Source organism: Halictus rubicundus, unplaced genomic scaffold, assembly GCF_050948215.1.
Source record: "Halictus rubicundus isolate RS-2024b unplaced genomic scaffold, iyHalRubi1_principal scaffold0028, whole genome shotgun sequence".
Taxonomy (NCBI): Eukaryota; Metazoa; Arthropoda; class Insecta; order Hymenoptera; family Halictidae; genus Halictus; species Halictus rubicundus.
Window position 1 is genome coordinate 734,221 of NW_027488569.1, and position 18,639 is coordinate 752,859.

Below are 18,639 nucleotides of genomic sequence, written 5' to 3' on the forward strand. Positions count from 1 at the left end.
GTGATGAGACTGGGTCTGTGTAGGGGATTCGTCTCTGTTTCCTTGTGGAAAGACTGTGATGGGAAGGAATCTGAGCGATGCATGTTTACTGATAATGATTCTGGTGTTGAAAATGTGGCCATTAATTCGGCGTAGTGATTGCGGGAAACGTATGAAAGTATTCTGTGTGGCTTCGAAACGCCTGTATTTCGACGCTTCTCGAGAGCGTGAAGCAGGTCAGTCTGGCCGTGTTAGCGCCAATATGTTTCGGGCCCAATCAGGGACGGCTGCCGATGCTTTGAGCGGCGACCTCTGAGAGTCGGCCGATGCTTTGACCGGCGACCTCTGAGAGTCGGCCGATGCCTTGAGCGGCGACCTCTGAGAGTCGGCCGATGCTTTGAGCGGCGACCTCTGAGAGTCGGCCGATGCTTTGACCGGCGACCTCTGAGAGTCGGCTGATGCCTTGAGCGGCGACCTCTGAGAGTCGGCCGATGCTTTGAAATAGGTGACAGAGACACCGATCCCTAATTGCCGGCTGCCGACGCTACCGTTGACGCGACGTCATCGGTGACGTGTCGGATGAAGAACCAATCGAGATGATTTCGGGGCGGATCTGGCCACGGAGTGGGGAAAGCAAGCATGCCTTCCGGTAAGAGGACTGTGTGAGACCGCTCAGCACTTACCCCAGAACCGCTGGACGATACGGGTTTCGATAGACCTCTCTGACATATAGTAGCAATAATACCGACAAAAATGGGCGATTTTTATGCCATATGGTTGCAATGCAATTTCAGCTTTAAAAAAAGTAGAGGACAATAATTTTGCTAAGACATTATTTAAAGTAATCCACAATCGGGAACACGAAATTCTGTCGAACAAATCATTGCTGGCTTCGATTTTTCTAGATCCAAGGTATAAAAGTCTGTTATCAGAACAGCAAAAAGATATTGCCACTGTTCATCTAATGAATACGTGGAAACGATACGAAAGATTGAATTACACCGATATTAGTCCAGTACCGTCAAAGTGGCCTCATCTACATCAACGGATGATAATGAAAAACTTTTAGTTGCGAAAGATACAGCTTTACATCAAAATCAAATATCTTAAATTTTAAATATCGCTACCGTATTAAAAGCTTCCTCTCAAACAGCAAGAATTAATAAAAAAGAAAATATTATACAATACTGGCATAAACATGGATTTCCGGAATTAAGAGAACTTGCAAATGTTCTACATGCTGTCCCGTCAACTCAAGTATCGGTTGAACGACTATTTTCTGACTTGAAATTTATCTTAAATGACAATAGAGCTAGATTAAATCATGACATTTTAGTAATTTGCATTTTCCTTATGTTTTGTTTTCTTTATTACTATTGCAAATATTATAACATATTGTTATACAATTTTATAAAAAAAGTACTTATATGTACATTTTGTCTGCTTTAACATTGTATTATATTATCATTTGTATGTATTATATGCTCAGTTCATACACGTTAAATATGGTGTTTTCATTTTTACAATTATATACTATTTTCCTGCATTTCAAGCCCTGCATACGTAGTAACTAGTAACCCATTTCTTGTAAGCGGGCAACGGTTTAAGTTGCGTAACCCGCTCTGACTACGGCTTGGGAACCGTTCCTGTAGAGGTAGTGTGGGTTACAGTAACCGTGCCTTGGTAACCCGAGATACGGTTCGGGTTAGGCGTTGGATAGGATCCCTGATAGGGGGTCCGTAAGACCTGGGGTCCTAGGACTTGTGGCCTCTACAGTGGGAGTGTCTGCTCCACTGTCGAGCCGTTCTCTCTATTTGAGGGATGTCACAGGTCTAAAGTCCTCCCGCTCCACCTCCTCGTGGTGGACCCTCGGAACACACATAGTTGTGTGTTGCTAACGGAGCGAGGGGCATTCCGCGGGAAATAGTAACAATGATGTGTGAGGCGATGCCGGCGGGATCTTCGGATCCTGGCAGGGCCTCCCATGCCGGTAAGGCTCACACGGTGGGGTGAAAACCGCGGGCTTTCCATTGGCGTCGCCTAATGGCCCACGCGCCCCGCCGGTCTTCCCAGCCGGTCCCCCAGGTCAACCTCAACCTCAACTGGACCTAATGGTCCAGTGCCTGGAGGAGTGGGGGGTTGGCCTGGCCGTCGTCACGGAGCCGTACGGCGTCCCGGACCATCCACACTGGGTCGGCGACGCTGACGGCTCCGTGGCGGTATGGTCGCGTCGCCATTCGGCGACCGTGCCACTCTGCACCGTGGTCGAACGGGGCAGAGGGATGGTAATGGTGAAGTGGGGAAGACTTCTGGTCGTGGGATGCTACAACTCACCCAGTTGCGACTCCGCCGAACTCGGGAGATTTCTGGACCGGCTGGGGCTTATGATAGCCCCACATATAGCTGGTCCAGTGTTGGTCCTGGGGGACCTGAATGCCAGGTCCACTACCTGGAATTTTGCATCGAGACGTGCAAAGCTTTCTTTTGGTAAGATGTCTTCTTCAAAGGATATTGAACTAAAATCTGATGATCCACTTGAACCGAAAGGTTCTGCTCCTAAAATTAATAGAGGTCGAGGAGCCAAAGCTAGAAAATCCGAGAACTTTCGAAGGAAAATGGGTGCTCGGCAAATGAAAGAGAGAAAAGACGCAATCTCTGCGAAATGGGGGTTCACCGTGTCTGACGACATGGATGAAGTCTCTAGATCGCTTGATACTATTCATCTTCCAATAGCCATTCGAGCTCGCCCCATTCCTGTTGCAACGCGAGGAATAGGAATAGCATGTACAATTGAGTACAACAAAATGACTACCACTTGGAGTTACTCTGCAATAAGTCCTCTACCTGTGGAAACCCCGGGCCCAACGCCCGTCCTGATGGACGTGGCAGTGGCCTCGGGCTCACCGTTGGACACGCCCCTCCGACGTGGCACCCCGTCAGCGCCCAGATGGGGACTAGACGGGGACCTTCTGAGGGCCGTTACTATCGGCTCCGCCTGGCCTATGGCCAGGGAGCGCGGGGCAGAAGAGGAGGCGGCTTGGATCCGGGACACGTTGCAAATGATCTGCGACGTCGCAACGACCCGGGTCCGAGCTCAGCCCCCGAGAAATTCAGTGTACTGGTGGTCGGGGGAGCTGGCCGAACTACGCAGTTCGGCCGGCCGAGCCCGCCGCCAGTATACCCGCGCCCGTCGCCGCCATTTTCTGGGCGGCGACGCGGAGCCGAGGGTCGCCGAGCTGTACAGGGAGTACAGATCGGCGGCCGTGGCCCTCAAGCGTGCTATAGCCGCTGCTAAGCCCAAGGCCTGGGAAGAGCTCCTGCTCACCCTCCGTGACGATCCATGGGGATGCCCATACAAGGCGGTGCTTGGAAAGCTCCGCCCCTGGGCGTCCCCGGTCAAGGAGAGGTTCGACCCGGAACTCCTGGGACGCGTTGTGGATACCCTCTTCACCTCAGCGATGGGGAGGAGGGAACGCGCCCCGTAGCCGACCACAGATTGGTCGGACGAGCTCCGGGTCACCGAGTGGGAGCTGCACCGGGCCGTCCGGGAACTCCGGGCTGGGGGCAAGAAGGCCCCCGGCCCCAATGGGATTTCCGGTGGTGTAACGGCCTTAGCCTTAAAGGTCCTCGCCCCGGCGTTCAGGAGCGTCATGGACGCGAGCCTGCGCCGGGGGTCGTCCCCACAGTGTGGCAAAGTGCGTGCCTGGTTCTTCTTCACAAGGAGGGGAAACCCGCAGAATCTCCCTCTGCATACCGGCCGGTATGTTTACTCGACGAGGCGAGCAAGCTGTTGGAAAGAATAATTGCTGCCCGCCTCGTCGAGCACCTGTCGCGGGGTGGTCCCGACCTGAGCGACAGCCAGTACGGGTTCAGGAGGGTGCGCTCCACAATCGACGCGTTGGAGCGTCTGCGCCTCCTCCGGGATGAGGCTGTCGCTCGGGGCAGGGTGTTCATTGCGGTGTCGTTGGACATCTCCAACGCTTGCAACTCGCTGCCCTGGAGATCGGGCCCAGTATGAGATACCTGGGCCTGGTCATCGACGACCGCTGGCGTTTCGTAGAGCACTTCGAGCTCCTCGCCCCCCGATTAGAGAGGACAGCATCCGCCCTTGCGCCCTTGACAATACTAAAAAAAAAATGTTTTCTAACTTTTTCATTGCAATGTATAGCCAATCGAAAACTGATCAACTTTTGTTGAAAATATTTGTTTGTCAGATTATCGCAAAGACTTGAAAAATCGTGGAAAGTTACGTGGGACACCCTTTATATGCCGAGTCATTTATGGTCATCGAATTATTGCGAGTGTATCAGTTTATCGATATGCGTTTAACGATGGGTTACTCAAACGAGAATAAGACCGATTCTATTTCCATTTATTACGAAAGTCGTCAATGTCTTGGAGAAGTTGTTCGTCTTACAAAGGTCATCTTACAATTACAAACATCATCTTACAAAGACCGATTTCCTGATCACAGGTGTCCATCTCGTTCTAATACTAGTTAAAAAGTTCCATGAGACAGGCAGTATAGAAAATAAAAGTCCCGCGAGAGTGAGAAGTGTAACAAATCAAGCAAATGCAGTCAATGTTCTTGGTGCAGTAAATATAAATCCTTGCATCAGCACTAGACAACTCAATAGAGAAAGTGGCGTTAGCCGAGCAACTATCATGCGAATATTTCGACTACACAAAATTCCACCCATATCACATATCACTCCACCAAGAAGTTCATGGAAGAAATTTTGAAAATCGCGTAAATTTTTGTGAGTGGGGTTTGAGGCAAATTAGAAATGATAGCCGAGTTTTTAGTAACGTATTATTTACTGATGAGGCTTCCTTCCTAAATCATGGTCAAGTTAATTTATGAAGTATGCATTACTGACAAGTGGATAAACAATTCATTCCCGGCACATTAAACGCGACAAGATACCTTTCGTTTTTAGAAGAAGCATTGCCAATATTTTTAGAAGATATTCCTTTAGAAATTCGTCGCGAGTAATGTGGTACCAACACGATGCCTGTCCCGCCCATTCTTCACGTACAGTAAGAGAATTTCTGAACAATAAATTTATAAATGGCTGGATAACACGTAATGGACACATACTATGGCCAGCTCGTTCACCCGATTTAACTCCTCTGGATTTTTTTTTGTGGGGAACACTAAAATATGATGTACATGTGAGAAATCGATAAACTAGATACCCGATAGTGTTCGATGCATCGAACAGGCCCAACGCCACTTGGGACGTCGTGAGTTGACGACCGCCAGAGGAACGCGTCGTAACGCGCAATGCAATGCGTTTAGTCAGTCGGCGAAATAGCTACCGAACGTATCTATACTCGGAGTGCTCTTAGATTAAATAAATCAATATATTAGTTCGTTGTGCACTTCACTCCCCGCCAAAAACGCAACAGGTTATGGGCCCAGGCAAACTCTTTCTCTGCGCGAAGTGAACAAATAAATAATAACGAGAGTAGAAAACGGGGTAGTCAGAAGTGAAATGAACAAAGAAAAACATGGCCGCCATCAATCCGAACCACGTGCAAAAATTGGGTGAGAAGAATTACGAGGCATGGAAAATCCAAATTAAAAGTCTACTAATTTACAATGAATTATGGGCATATACAAACGGAACGGAGCCCAAAACTGAAGAAAACCAACGTGAGTGGAACAGAAAGGACGAAAAGGCGTTGGCATTGATACTTCTCAGCGTGGAGGAAAATCAACTAAACCACGTAAAAAGGGCAAATACGTCGCGCGAAGCTTGGGAAGCTCTACAAAGAGTATTTGAATCGAAAGGCCCAGTGAGAAGAGCAGCATTATACAGAGGATTGAATAGAATGAAAAAAAGGCCGGATCAAACGATGACGCAATACACAAATGCCTTCCAGGTAACAAACCGGAACAACTGGAGGAAGTGGGGGTAAACATACCCGAGGATCTACGATCGATAATGTTGCTGGGATCAATAGAGACACGTGATGAAATACCTAACCTCGAAAACCTGAAAATAAAACTTATCAAGGAGGAAGCGAGAAAAATAGAAAGCAACACTGTTACACAAGAAGACACTCGCCAAGACAATGCTCTGATGTCGAGGAAGAAATATAATAAATGCTCCAAGAATTGGAAATATACGAATAATGAACGCAATTCAAAGTTCCAGGGAAATTGCAACAAGTGCAACAAATATGAACATCGTGCGAGTGACTGTCGATCAAGGAACGAGAACACCTCATACAAAAGCAACGATGCAATGCTGTGTACAGCATTGTACAATACGGAAAAGAAATCAAATATATGGTTTTTAGATAATGGTACAACTGTGCACATGACTAATGAAAAGAAAAAGTTTGACAGAATCAATGTTCATGAAACAGATATCTTCACAACGACGGAAGAAAAAGTGACAACAGGAAAGGGACAAATAAACATACAAGTGAATGTGACGAGCAACCAGACAAACGAAGTACTACTGAAAGAAGTATCGTTAGTGCCTAAATTTAAAAACAATTTGTTATCGGTGTCACAAATAACAAAAAACGGGTACAGAGTGACATTTTATAATGACGGTGCTGGTGTGAGACGCCCTGATGGCAGCATGGCGATGCGTGCAAACTCGGTGTCCTCCCAAAACAGACAGTCTCTCTGAATCTTCCGCCAAGAGCAGATACAAATAAAAGTACTTCTACAGCAAGCACGCGCCTAGTTATTTTCCTTAAACGTAGATCCGATACCTCCAGAATATAATGGTGTGTACATGGTGCAAGAGACAGTAAAACAAAAAGAGCGTGAAATGGCACAACAGATTAGGACACCTTAACTACAATGATGTGCGAAAATTAAAAGCAAACAATATGGTGGCTGGCATAAATGATACAGTAGACAATACCAATCCAGTGTGTGAAGTGTGCAGCAAAGCAAAAATACTCCAACTACCGCATAAAACATCAACCTCGCGTGAAAAAGAAGTACTAGGGTTAGTACATAGTGAGATAGTACATAGTAAATAGTGACAAGAACAGATAATGGAACAGAATATCTGTCAAGAGAATTCAGTGACTTTCTGAAGAAGGTAGGAATAACTAGGCAACTAACGGTTGAATACACTCTATAGCAGAACGGGATAGCCGAGAGAGCCAACCGTACCCTTGTTGAAATGGCCCGCTGCATGCTCATTCATACAGGCATACCGACGATAATGTGGGCAGAAGCAATAAATGCAGCAGCATACACAAGGAATCGATGCCCAACGAAGGCGAATCTAGAAGCCACCCCTCATGAAATATGGACAGAGAAAAAGCCTTACATAGGATTCATGAGAAATTTTGGGAGCCGTGTAATAGCACTAGAGAAAGGAAAAAGCAGAAATAAATTTACAGCAAAGGGAAAACAATATATCCTAGTGGGATACTCCAATGAGGCCAAGGCTTACCAACTATGGGAACGAGGAACCCGCATAGTAATAAAAAGAAGAGATGTGAGATTCCTTGAAAATTGGGATTCTACATCAATGGAACATCAGGTGGAACTATTCGAAGCACCTATGGAGCCGATTTCCAGGGAGCTCGAAGAAGCAAGGAAAAAAGAAAAGGTCAATGAAGAACAACAACAAGACGAAATCGTCCAACTCCAGTATCGAGCAGAGGTCCTGGACGATCAAGCATCGAGAGGACAGGAAGACCAGGGAGGCCCAGAAAAATATATTCCACGAGATAGATTGATGACGAGCCAAGGAATGTAAAAGAAGCAATTACCGGGCCGAATCGAGACAAATGACTGGAAGCAATGAACATCGAACATGGCGAACTACTACAAAATAACACATGGACCCTGGCGAGTAGACCGAAAAATTGTAAAGTATTAAAATGTAAATGGGTTTACATAACCACTTCGTTCTCACGGACGTGTTATCACGCGACGTCGATACCGTTCGTATAAGGTCACAGACGTGTTATGACGCGCCGCCGATACTGTTCGTACAAATCACAGACGCGTTATCACGCGACGCAATTTCGCTTCCGCGGTGCCACGGACGTGTAAATACGCGACGCAATGCCGTTCGTACGATGCTACACACGACATATCTCGCGTTTTTCTTTATTAGATTAAGTGCTTTAATTCGAAGAATTATTAATTCTGGGAACGGTATAGTTAAATAAAAATATTGATTTCAGGATATTTTACATTTATTGTTTCTGTGTGTGATATAATTCGAAACATGGAACTACACATAACGCAACATCACAATTTTCACAATAGTATCTTGTTTCTTTGCGGATACATTTTATTTTGCACCATACACAACGCACACTTAAACACACGCACACTTAAACGAGAACTAACTGAAACGACATAGAAATAAGCGGTGTCCTCAGACGGAACAAAGACAAGCCCGCGTGTTTACACGTCCGTGGTACCGCGGAAGCGAAATTGCGTCGTGTGATAACGCGTCTGTGATCTGTACGAACACTATCGGCGGCGCGTCATAACACGTCTGTGACCTTATACGAACGGTATCGACGTCGCGTGATAACACGTCCATGAGAACGAAGCGGATAATTAAGAAGAATCAGGACGATTCAATTAACAAGTACAAAGCAAGGTTGGTTGCAAGAGGTGACCAACAAAAAGAGGGAGTAGATTTTGATGAAGTTTTCGCACCCGTGGCAAGATTGGAAACAATACGCACCCTCCTTGTAATCAGCGTCATCAGAGGGATGCATATACACCAACTAGATGTAACAACCGCATACGTGCAGGGAAAACTGCATGACACAGTATACAGGGTAAGTCACCTAACATTTGTACCTCAAATATCTTTGTTGGTTCTAAAGATACGTAAAATATGGTAAGGACCAAGTTGAATGGTACAATGGGGCTGACACGATGCCAAAAAAAAATTTTGTTATTATGTAATTTTTTTAGAGATATCAAGGTCACCTTGACTTTTTTAAATAGAACCATCCTTTTTTAAACACCTACAATGATAGTCCTTTTCATTAGGAATTCAGTGACTATATTATTCCAAGGTCATTCAAGGTCACAGACAGAGAAAACGTATAAAACTAAAACAACTTTAAAACTAAAACTAAAACTTTTTCAAAATAGAATTAACTTTTGTCAATGGGGATTACTTCAAAATCATTCATTTCTTCTAATGTCTTGTTTACGGACGAAGCAACATTCACTAATCATGGCTCAATTAATATACGGAATGCCCATTATTGGTCTGTGGATAATCCGCACAGGCTGCGAGAAATTGATCATCAAAGACATTGGAGCGTAAACGTGTGGTGTGGTATTTTGAACGACAAAGTAATTGAACCATATTTCGTTAACGGAATGATGACGCGACAGAAATACGTTCAATTTTTGCAAGAAGATCTTCCAATTTTATTAGATGTCCCTTTACAAAATCGCTATTATGCACGAGTAGCAAGAGAAACGTAGGATTCTCGATTTCCAAACCGATGGATTGGACGAGGCGGAACTGTTTCGTGGCCAGCACGTTCGCCGCATTTAAATCCACTGGATTTCTTTCTATGGGGTCTGCTAAAAGAGATCGTGTACATGGATGCTTCAACAACAGTTGAAGATATGCGTCAGCGTATCATCATAGCATGTACGAATATCACCTCGGATGTACTTATCAGAGTTCAACATTCCTTCAGAGCTCGTTTACATCAATGTATCGACGTAGACGGCCATCATTTCGAACATTTATAAAATACAGGTATTCTGCTTCCATATTTTAGTTTTATACGTTTTTTCTGTCCTTGACCTTGAATGGCCTTGGAATAATATAGTCACTGAATTCCTAATGAAAAGGACTATCATTGTAGGTGTTTAAAAAAGGGTGGTTCTATTTAAAAAAAGTCAAAGTGACCTTGATGTCTCTGATAAAAATGACATAATAACAAAATTTTTTTTGGCATCGTGTCAGCCCCATTGTACCATTCAACTTTGTTCTTACCATATTTTACGTATCTTTAGAAACAACAAAGATATTTGAGGTGCAAACGTTAGGTGACTCGCCCTGTATATGGAGCAAGCAGAAACATTCATAGAGCCAGGTGACGAAACCAAAGTATGCAAGTTAAACAAACCTCTATACGGTCTAAGACAAGCCGGTGGAGAATAGTACTGTAAATTGGACAATTATTTAATTAGTTTAGGGTTTGAAAATACAGTAGTAAATCCATGTGTGTATGTAGGTTTAAAAGAAAACGAAGATACGGTTATAATAGTGTACGTTGACGATTTGATGATCGCATCCGCGAACTTGAGAAAACGAACGGAGAAAAACGAAAATCAATGCGACGCGATAAACGAGCCGTACCGAGAACTCGTAGGATGCTTATCTTACCAACGCGTTGTGACCCGACATTGATTTCGCGGCTAGTTTGTTAAGTAGATACTGCAACGATCCAAAACCAATACATTGGAAAGCAGCAAAGCGTGTGTTGCGATATTTAAAAGGAACGATGGTTTACGAGTTAAATTATACCAAAAATGAAAAACATGTAATTGCGTATGTAGACTCCGATTGGGGAGGAGATTTAAGCGACAGGCGATCAAGTACGGGAGATGCAGTGTACCTAGCCGGAGGTCCAATCAGCTGGAACAGCAGAAAGCAGAAAACTGTAGCACTTTCGACCATGGAGGCAGAATGTATGGCGCTCTCAGACGTAACGAAAGAAATCATTTATGTAAGAAATCTGTTAAAACATGTAGGCTACAGCGAATTAACAAATAATCCAACGAAAATTTATTGTGACAATCAAAGCGCGATCGAATTATGTAAAAATAGTGTGTATCACGGGCGTTGCAAACATATAGACATAAGATATCATTTCTTGCGAGAGGCACGCGAAAGAGGTGAGATAAGCGTAGAATATATAAGTATGAATCTTATGGCAGAGGATGTGCTGACCAAAGGACTAGCGGAAGATAAACACAATGTATGCGTTAGGTTAGACGCGCATTGCGGTAACGCGCAATGCAATGCGTTTAGTCAGTCGGCGAAATAGCTACCGAACGCATCTGTACTCGGAATGCTCTTAGATTAAATAAATCAATATATTAGTTCGTTGGGCACTTCACTTCCCACCAAAAACCCAATAGCATATCGTGGTCAACCGACTACACCAGAGAACATGCAAGAGAGAATAATTAGATCTTGTAAATCAATTCCAACAGAAACAATTGAAAGTACAAGTGATTGCCTTGTAAAACATTTAAATGTTTGTGTTACTGTTCAAGGTCATAATTTCGAACATTTAATATAATTCAAATAAAGTGATTGCACATTTTGAAATTATTGCTTTATCATTGCTTTATCATAAATTTTCTAGTTCAAGGTCATTTGAAGGTCATCATGACCACATCATTGAACTCGTCTTGACATCAGCTACAACACTGTGAAGTTAAAAATATATGGTGCTATTTAAAAATCATCGATGACCTTCAAAAGACTGAAAACGACTACACTGGGAACATTTTTTTATATCACCATATTTGTTCCCCTTAACAGTACAACTTTTCCCTCTAATATTTTCTTCTATCTCTAAGTCTAACGGAGCTATTTAGGTGGCCTGTTTCTCGTAAACCACCTGGTAGATATAATATAATTCCGATGATATTTAATTGTGTACTGAACGATGAAAGTTACTTCCTCTTATAATTATATTAACAGAAAATTAGTGTAAATATGATCCGAATTGTATCGTGTTTGGTATCACTTTAATCAGAAAAATTCCACAAATATGTTGGTGAAAGTCTTGTAAAAAAATACTTGATAATAAACAAGTTTAAGTTTTGATTTAAAGGCCTGAGCTCACGCTAGTCTTTCATCTTTCCCGAACGCTTTGACTCTCCGCGTCTCATATCAAGACAACCAGGTTTTTTGTACAGGAAAGCAGGCGCTTTCAAATGATGGTAACGTGATTTATCAAAAAAATGTATTTCTCCCCCATTCCATGTGATGTCTGGAAGTTGAATAAAATTTTTTATAACTTTCAAAGTCTTCTTTATAACGCTATAACTGTGTTAAAAAGCAACGTAGCTGACAATTTGACATCACGCTTTCAAACGATTTTTTAACGATATCGATACAACCATTTTTGCCAGTGTTATAATCACTTGTAATTGACCCAATTTCTCGGGTTCATAAAGCTAATCCATTAATTTTTTGTGGAGTGTAGTTAAAGGCTGATAAAGATTGATGTTAATTTTACTGTCATAAAGTATTATTTTACAAAGAGTTTATTTTTGTTGCATAAAATATAGCGATTTTTTGCTTGTCAAGGACGACTTTAAAACGAGGGAGGATGTTGAAGTAATGTTAGCCTGTAAGAAACACTATAGAGTATGTGAGTGAATGTGATACAAGTAAGCATGGCGTTGCGTATAAGAGATTTCATCATATGAAAATTATAATAAATGTTCTAGTTCGAGTATCTCCCGTGTACTATTATTAAAACCTTAAAAGTCTAAAAACGCACTATCACATTATGTAGATGAAAATATAGCAATCCATTTAAAAGAATTAAATAGAAACAATTGATTTTGAAATATCCCTCGCCATAACAAATACAAAAAAATAAATTTGTACTACATAACATCCCCCTTCATACCAAGTAACTTTTGTTGAAACATTTTCTTCATAGCATAATTCCCTTAAAAATTTGTCACTATATTGAGATAAAACAGACACCCTGTACACTGTGTATACTGAATTGTGGCAAGAAGTTATATAATTTATTTTATGTATACTACTAAATTAATGTGAATCTACTATTTATGTTATTCTTAATTAATTAGTGCTTATGATAAAATTTTTCGAAAGGAACCTGTATTATGTGCACATTAGGGTGGACCTTATTTTTCGACCATCTGATTTTTTTTATGCGACCCCCTAGATCTGTTCCAGATCCAAAAAAAATAAGTTCTGCAGAAGAAGAACTCAATTGGACAACAAGAAAGGGTGTCGCAATCGGTTTGAAGTTTGAAAATTTCAGTAATTTCCCTTTAATTTTACATGCAACTCAAATTTTATGTTTTAATGATAAGAGTTACTGTTATAACATAAAAATATCATCTTTTGGTTGTATAATAAGAAATTTTACTTGAAAGTTTCAACAATATTGTCAATATTTTGGTTTATTACATTACGGAGTAGAGCTATGAGCGTGACAAACGGTCGCCAACAGGCCCGAATATTCAACTTTTAAAAAAATTTCAAAATAGTTGGCCTGAAATTAATAAAAATAATTACATCCCGGGAACGCACGACTATTACGTTCTGAAACATATTAATGATATACAAAAAAAAAATCGAAATTTTTAAAAATTACACAAAAATGAGTCACCCAAGAGATGACTACAAAGAACTTTTAGAATTAGCAATAATTTTTCTTGGGGGGATTCCTTTGGGTGGCATTTCATTCAAAATGCCTGGCGCATTTCACCATGCGAGGTGGATGGCTAAAATAATATACACTTTAAAAATATTTATTTTTCGAAACGAATTTCCTCTTAACCAGGAAGAGTATAGTAGCATTAGAGATAAATGTGTATTTCTAATTAACATTTATATTGAGCCGTGGATTTTGACCCCAATGGCTGCTATGGCGCCACGTGTAGATCTAGAATTCATCAAAAATATAATTCATTACAAAAATGTTAACGAAGAAATAAGCGATGTGGCATTAAAAAAAAATTGTGAACCATTTATGGTACTTGTCACCGGAGAATGCGGCGCTATCGTTTTTTGATAAAAAAGTTTCAGTAGAAACAAAAAGATCGATGGTGCAAGCACTACAAAATGTAAACAATAATAATAATTATAAGAGATACATGACAACGACTATAGAGATTAAAAATCTTGCGAATTTGGAAATACAACATTTCGTATCATCTGAATCAAATAATTTTTTCAAACGGTTCAATATAAATTCAGATTTTCTTTTAATTGATCCAGCACTATGGGAAACTAATAATAATTATATCGAAGCGATAGGTATTATAACAAAATTAGAAGTTGTGAATGACGTTGCAGAAAGAGCAGTAAAATTAATGAAAGATTATAATTTAACGTTATGCAAAAACGAAGAAGAAAAACAATTCATATTACAAATTGTAACCGATTATAGGGAAAAATACCCAAAAATTGATAAAACAACATTAAGTACAGATTTTTAAAAATTATTTATACTCTTATTATAATTAGGCCTATAAACAAAATATTCAATTATAAGTATTTAACTGTCTTTTTCCACTTTTCCTTATATTAATGTGAGATCAAATTTTATATTTAAAAAATAAATATTAAAAATTTTGCTTAAACAAATTCATTAAACAATTTAATTTTTGCTTTGATATAATAAGAATATTACATTAAAATAGTGTTTAATGACCAGTGGGATTGAAAACATGTGTACTTTTTCATTTTTCGCAAAATTAAAATTTTTTGCATAAACAAACTCGTTGCGACACGTCTTCCCTTTGTCCGATTGACTTGAAATTTGGAGGGAATTAGTTTTTTACCGAGTAGAACAGATTGCAAGGGTCGCATCAAATGAATTTAAAAAAAAATTTTGCACAAGAGCAACTAAGGTCCACCCTAGTGCACATTCGCTTCAATACTAAAATATTGAAGTGAACATAAAATATAGCACTACAATATTAAAATTAACAAAGATTAATAAATATTAACAAAACAATTATCATTAGAATGTTCCTAATTTCGTTCGTACAACACTAAAGTAGTTTTGTATATTTCACTTGTTCATTTCTTTTCTTATTATAACACATACGCAAATAATTTTAACCCTCCACGGGCAACCTGGAGTATTTATATCTGGAGCGAAATTTCACTCTTGGATTTCCTTCTTTCCAACATTTATTTTTTCCCATTAATGCTTTAAACACTTGACGTTCCAAAACTTATATATTAAAATAGTATTATGTATAAAACAGTAAGAAAATTAGGTGTAGACATAAACCACCCAGGTTGCCTACGGAAGGTGCAAAAAATATGCTTGCCCACCAAGGGTTAATACTAAATTAAATTTTACATTACATTATATTACAGACATAATAATGATACAAGCATAAAGTATCATATTGTATAATAATAAAATAGAACAGAGAATGTTTTAGAACTTACAATTTGAATACATTCAATTATTCTAACTGTATAATTTTATTATGTTTTAAATCCTGACATACTCTTGTGTGCTGTTGAAGCACTGTTATTTTAATGTGTATTAACTTACATGGACTTAATATAAAAATTTAGTGAAGAAACTGTATTACTTTGTAAATGTACAGTTAGATGGATGAATTATGTATGTAGAAAAAATATCTGTGCATATATGTGTATGCAGAACAATATGCGACAAAACATGTGGGATTCACTTCAGAAGCTAATTGTACACTTAAAAACAATGAAAAAGATTCACATAAACATATGCTCTATCTGGTTTCGTATATGGACTATAACGAATTTTGTGCACAGAGCTAACTATTTACAAAATCGCTACAAAATTGCACTGTTTACAGATATTGTCTGTTACATTTTATAGTATTTTACGAATCAGTTCAGTTCATTCGTAACAGTGCGATTTCTTGCTTGAGTTCAATAGCTCAATCACAACTGATTTACTGCCGGCATATAGACACAGGTTTTACTCTGTTCATAAAATTGATTATATCTCATCTTAAAGACAGATAGAGCATATATTTATACGAACCTTTTCCATTATTTGTATTATAGATGCACAATCACCTCCTGAAATGTCCCACAAGTTCTATTATATCCTGTATACACCTTTCCCTCAATTTACGCGGAGTATCCGTTTCACGTGGATTCGTTTTACACGAAAGTCTGTCCGTACAAAAGAAAAAATATTGGAAACAGAAGCTTTTCTCTTTCTTCGTGTTATTAAACGTTTGTTAAACATTTCTGAGTTAAAATTACAATATAAATTATAAATCTTAACAGTATGGTAAAAACGTTGCTTACTTACAGTGTACTCAATAATATACCATTGTTAAGGTTGACTGATTCTAACGTCTGAATGTTTCAATATAACATTGCCTTATCGATGCTTTTTTATTTATACCAGGCTTGTAACAGACTGTATACCAGTCCCATTCAACTATCATCCGTGCGAGCAGTGAATTTGGTTCCCCGGGCATAAGCAACTTGGTGGGCAATGAACAATGCCTGCTTTAGATGGTTCAGCCAATGACAATATTTTTCCTGCTGACATCATGTTACCCTCATCTATGCCCACGGGTATCGGTGGGCACCCTTGCAAAAGCAAGGCTTACTGAATGAGACTGCTGTATACATTTGTTACTTTTAAAACTTCTAGGAAAATATATTTTCTAACCGCGTAAATTAAGATTGTGCTAAAAACTACTGCGTAAATTGTGTTATAATTTACCATGATAAAAGACACTCACGTAAACAAAGTACTGCGTAAATTGAGGGACGGATGTATATACCATATGCAGGATGAACCAAAATTCATAGTACAAATGAGGTCCGAAAGATGTAATTAAAAATCCATTTGTGAGATGCACACCTAACTGATGACTGATGTTACCGATTTCACTGGAAACCGTTATCATGATTGTTTTTGTATACCATATAGTGTCAGGCATTGTGCATTATCAAAATATTCTCTGTAAACAGTTGCATATTAACTATAAATAAAAAATCAATCTGACATTTGATGAATTAAAAATACAAAATACATTGCCAGTAGTTTGTTATAACTGAAATTGTGGAATCTCACTTTGTATGCGGGAGAATAGTCAACATTCTAAACAATATATCTAAACCAAAATAAATTGAACTGAGAAGTAATAAACTAATTAAGATTAGAAGTTTTGATTCATCAGTATAAACTTGTTGTTTTTATTCATAAGCCTTAATAATTAATACACCACCTCTGTTAACAATTATTTAACAGAACTAAGAATTCATAGCAAACTATGCCTAACATTATGGAATGCACAAGACTATTCATGGTAATAGTCTGTAACAAAATGTGTATCACAAATCACCAGTTAGGCCAGGATGACACGAGTGCTTAAACGATGTCTGTTGCGACAGATGATATTTTGTAAGGATATACATGTTCACCGCACACGAGCCTTGCTTCTTTTGTGTCAGTAGGCAAAGAAAGTGCAGAAAATATGGACACGTGTGATGTTGTAGGCAAAAGAGAAAATTGTCGGTGCATCCCATAAATATGGAACGACACTGCATTTTTTCTGTTCCTGTCTTTGTAATCCTCATTAAAGGTATTCCAAATTACTCCTCTTTTTTTTTATTGTGCTAATTAATATTTCTGTATGAATATAATAAGCCATGATTTTAAAGAAACCAATAATGAAATCCAATTCAGAGCTGACTGTCCGGCGCAAATTGGGATGCAATGGATGACGGATTTGTGTGACCTGTTACATTCTTGGTATACAATTATGTTATTCTTAATTTTCATCTTTTGAACAGTACTATAACTCTGACCCTATTTAAAGCACGAATTTTGGTCCATCCTGTATATAATAATTTGTAATGCATAAAACGATCCAAAGCACGTAATTGTTATGTAAATTTGACCCGAGGAATGTATACCATTAAAAATATCTGAAAATACTAAAGGTACTTAATTTCATTTATTAAGAATATTAAAATAAATGTAAAACATGTAATAAAAACCGGGTCCTTTTCAAGGCCCCAGAGGCCGAAAATAAACTACATATACCCTCAATCAAAGGAATAAAAACACATGTTAGAAACTGTAAAAAAACTTACTGTTTTTCACACACTTGTAGACATTCGCTTCGCAGTTAAATTTATGTAATGCTTCTCGTTCTTGGATACGGAAAATTTTATTAATCCAAGTCCGAGGTTTTTGTCCTCTTCTTTCTGGATAAAGATCAGTTTCGTTTTCCAATATATCATCATTTACGTTCGAAACTGGTTCGTTTCGATTATCTTCGTTTATAAAAGTCATATTAATGTACACAAATGTAATTTGTATGATCGACTGATAATAATAAAGAGTTAAAAAGTAATAAATGAATACACGATATCTTCTAATTTATAGATTGTGTTTTTATTGTTGTCGATATAAAGCACGTGTTAAAGAATCAGTTTATTCAAATGTACAGAATCTTATTAGGTAAGTAATACCACAGACGAGGTATAGGAGTAGACCAATCACCATATGGGGTTTCGTGTCTCACATGTAAACAACTGGTTTTCTTACGCCCTCTACGCTGACGAACGATAAATGTTGGAACTAGATCCACAAAAATGATCAAATCTGGTCAAATACAAATGATTGACGAGTTATGTCACCGACGAGATATATATAAAGACTGCCAGCCTTACGGGAGAATGTGTCGCTCGAAAAATGCGGTGTTTTCTACCGCCCTCTAGGATAGATTTTGGCTGGAGTAAGAAACAGAAGGCCAACGACGGTATCTCGTCGGTGCAGAAGACCACTAAGGAACTTCTCGTCGGTGAGAAGGTGAATCATCACGGAACCATAGCGATTATCAAATGTTACATTCTCCGACAAACGTATTCAAATTAAACAGATATTTTTTTTAGTGTTGCTTTTTAAGATTTAAAA

The 18,639-nt window shown here is 39.4% G+C and overlaps 1 protein-coding gene across 1 annotated transcript in view; it reads right to left on the reverse strand.

Annotated features, from left to right (window-relative positions):
- LOC143363226 (mitochondrial inner membrane protease ATP23 homolog) overlaps positions 1-18,373 on the reverse strand; it is a 124,248-nt gene extending 105,875 nt beyond the window's left edge. The window contains exon 1 of the mRNA XM_076803836.1: positions 17,814-18,373. Within this exon, the coding sequence (XP_076659951.1) occupies positions 17,814-18,015 (202 nt within the window). The 5' untranslated portion in view covers positions 18,016-18,373. The remainder of the gene's footprint in view (positions 1-17,813) is intronic.
- Positions 18,374-18,639: the final 266 nt, after the last annotated feature.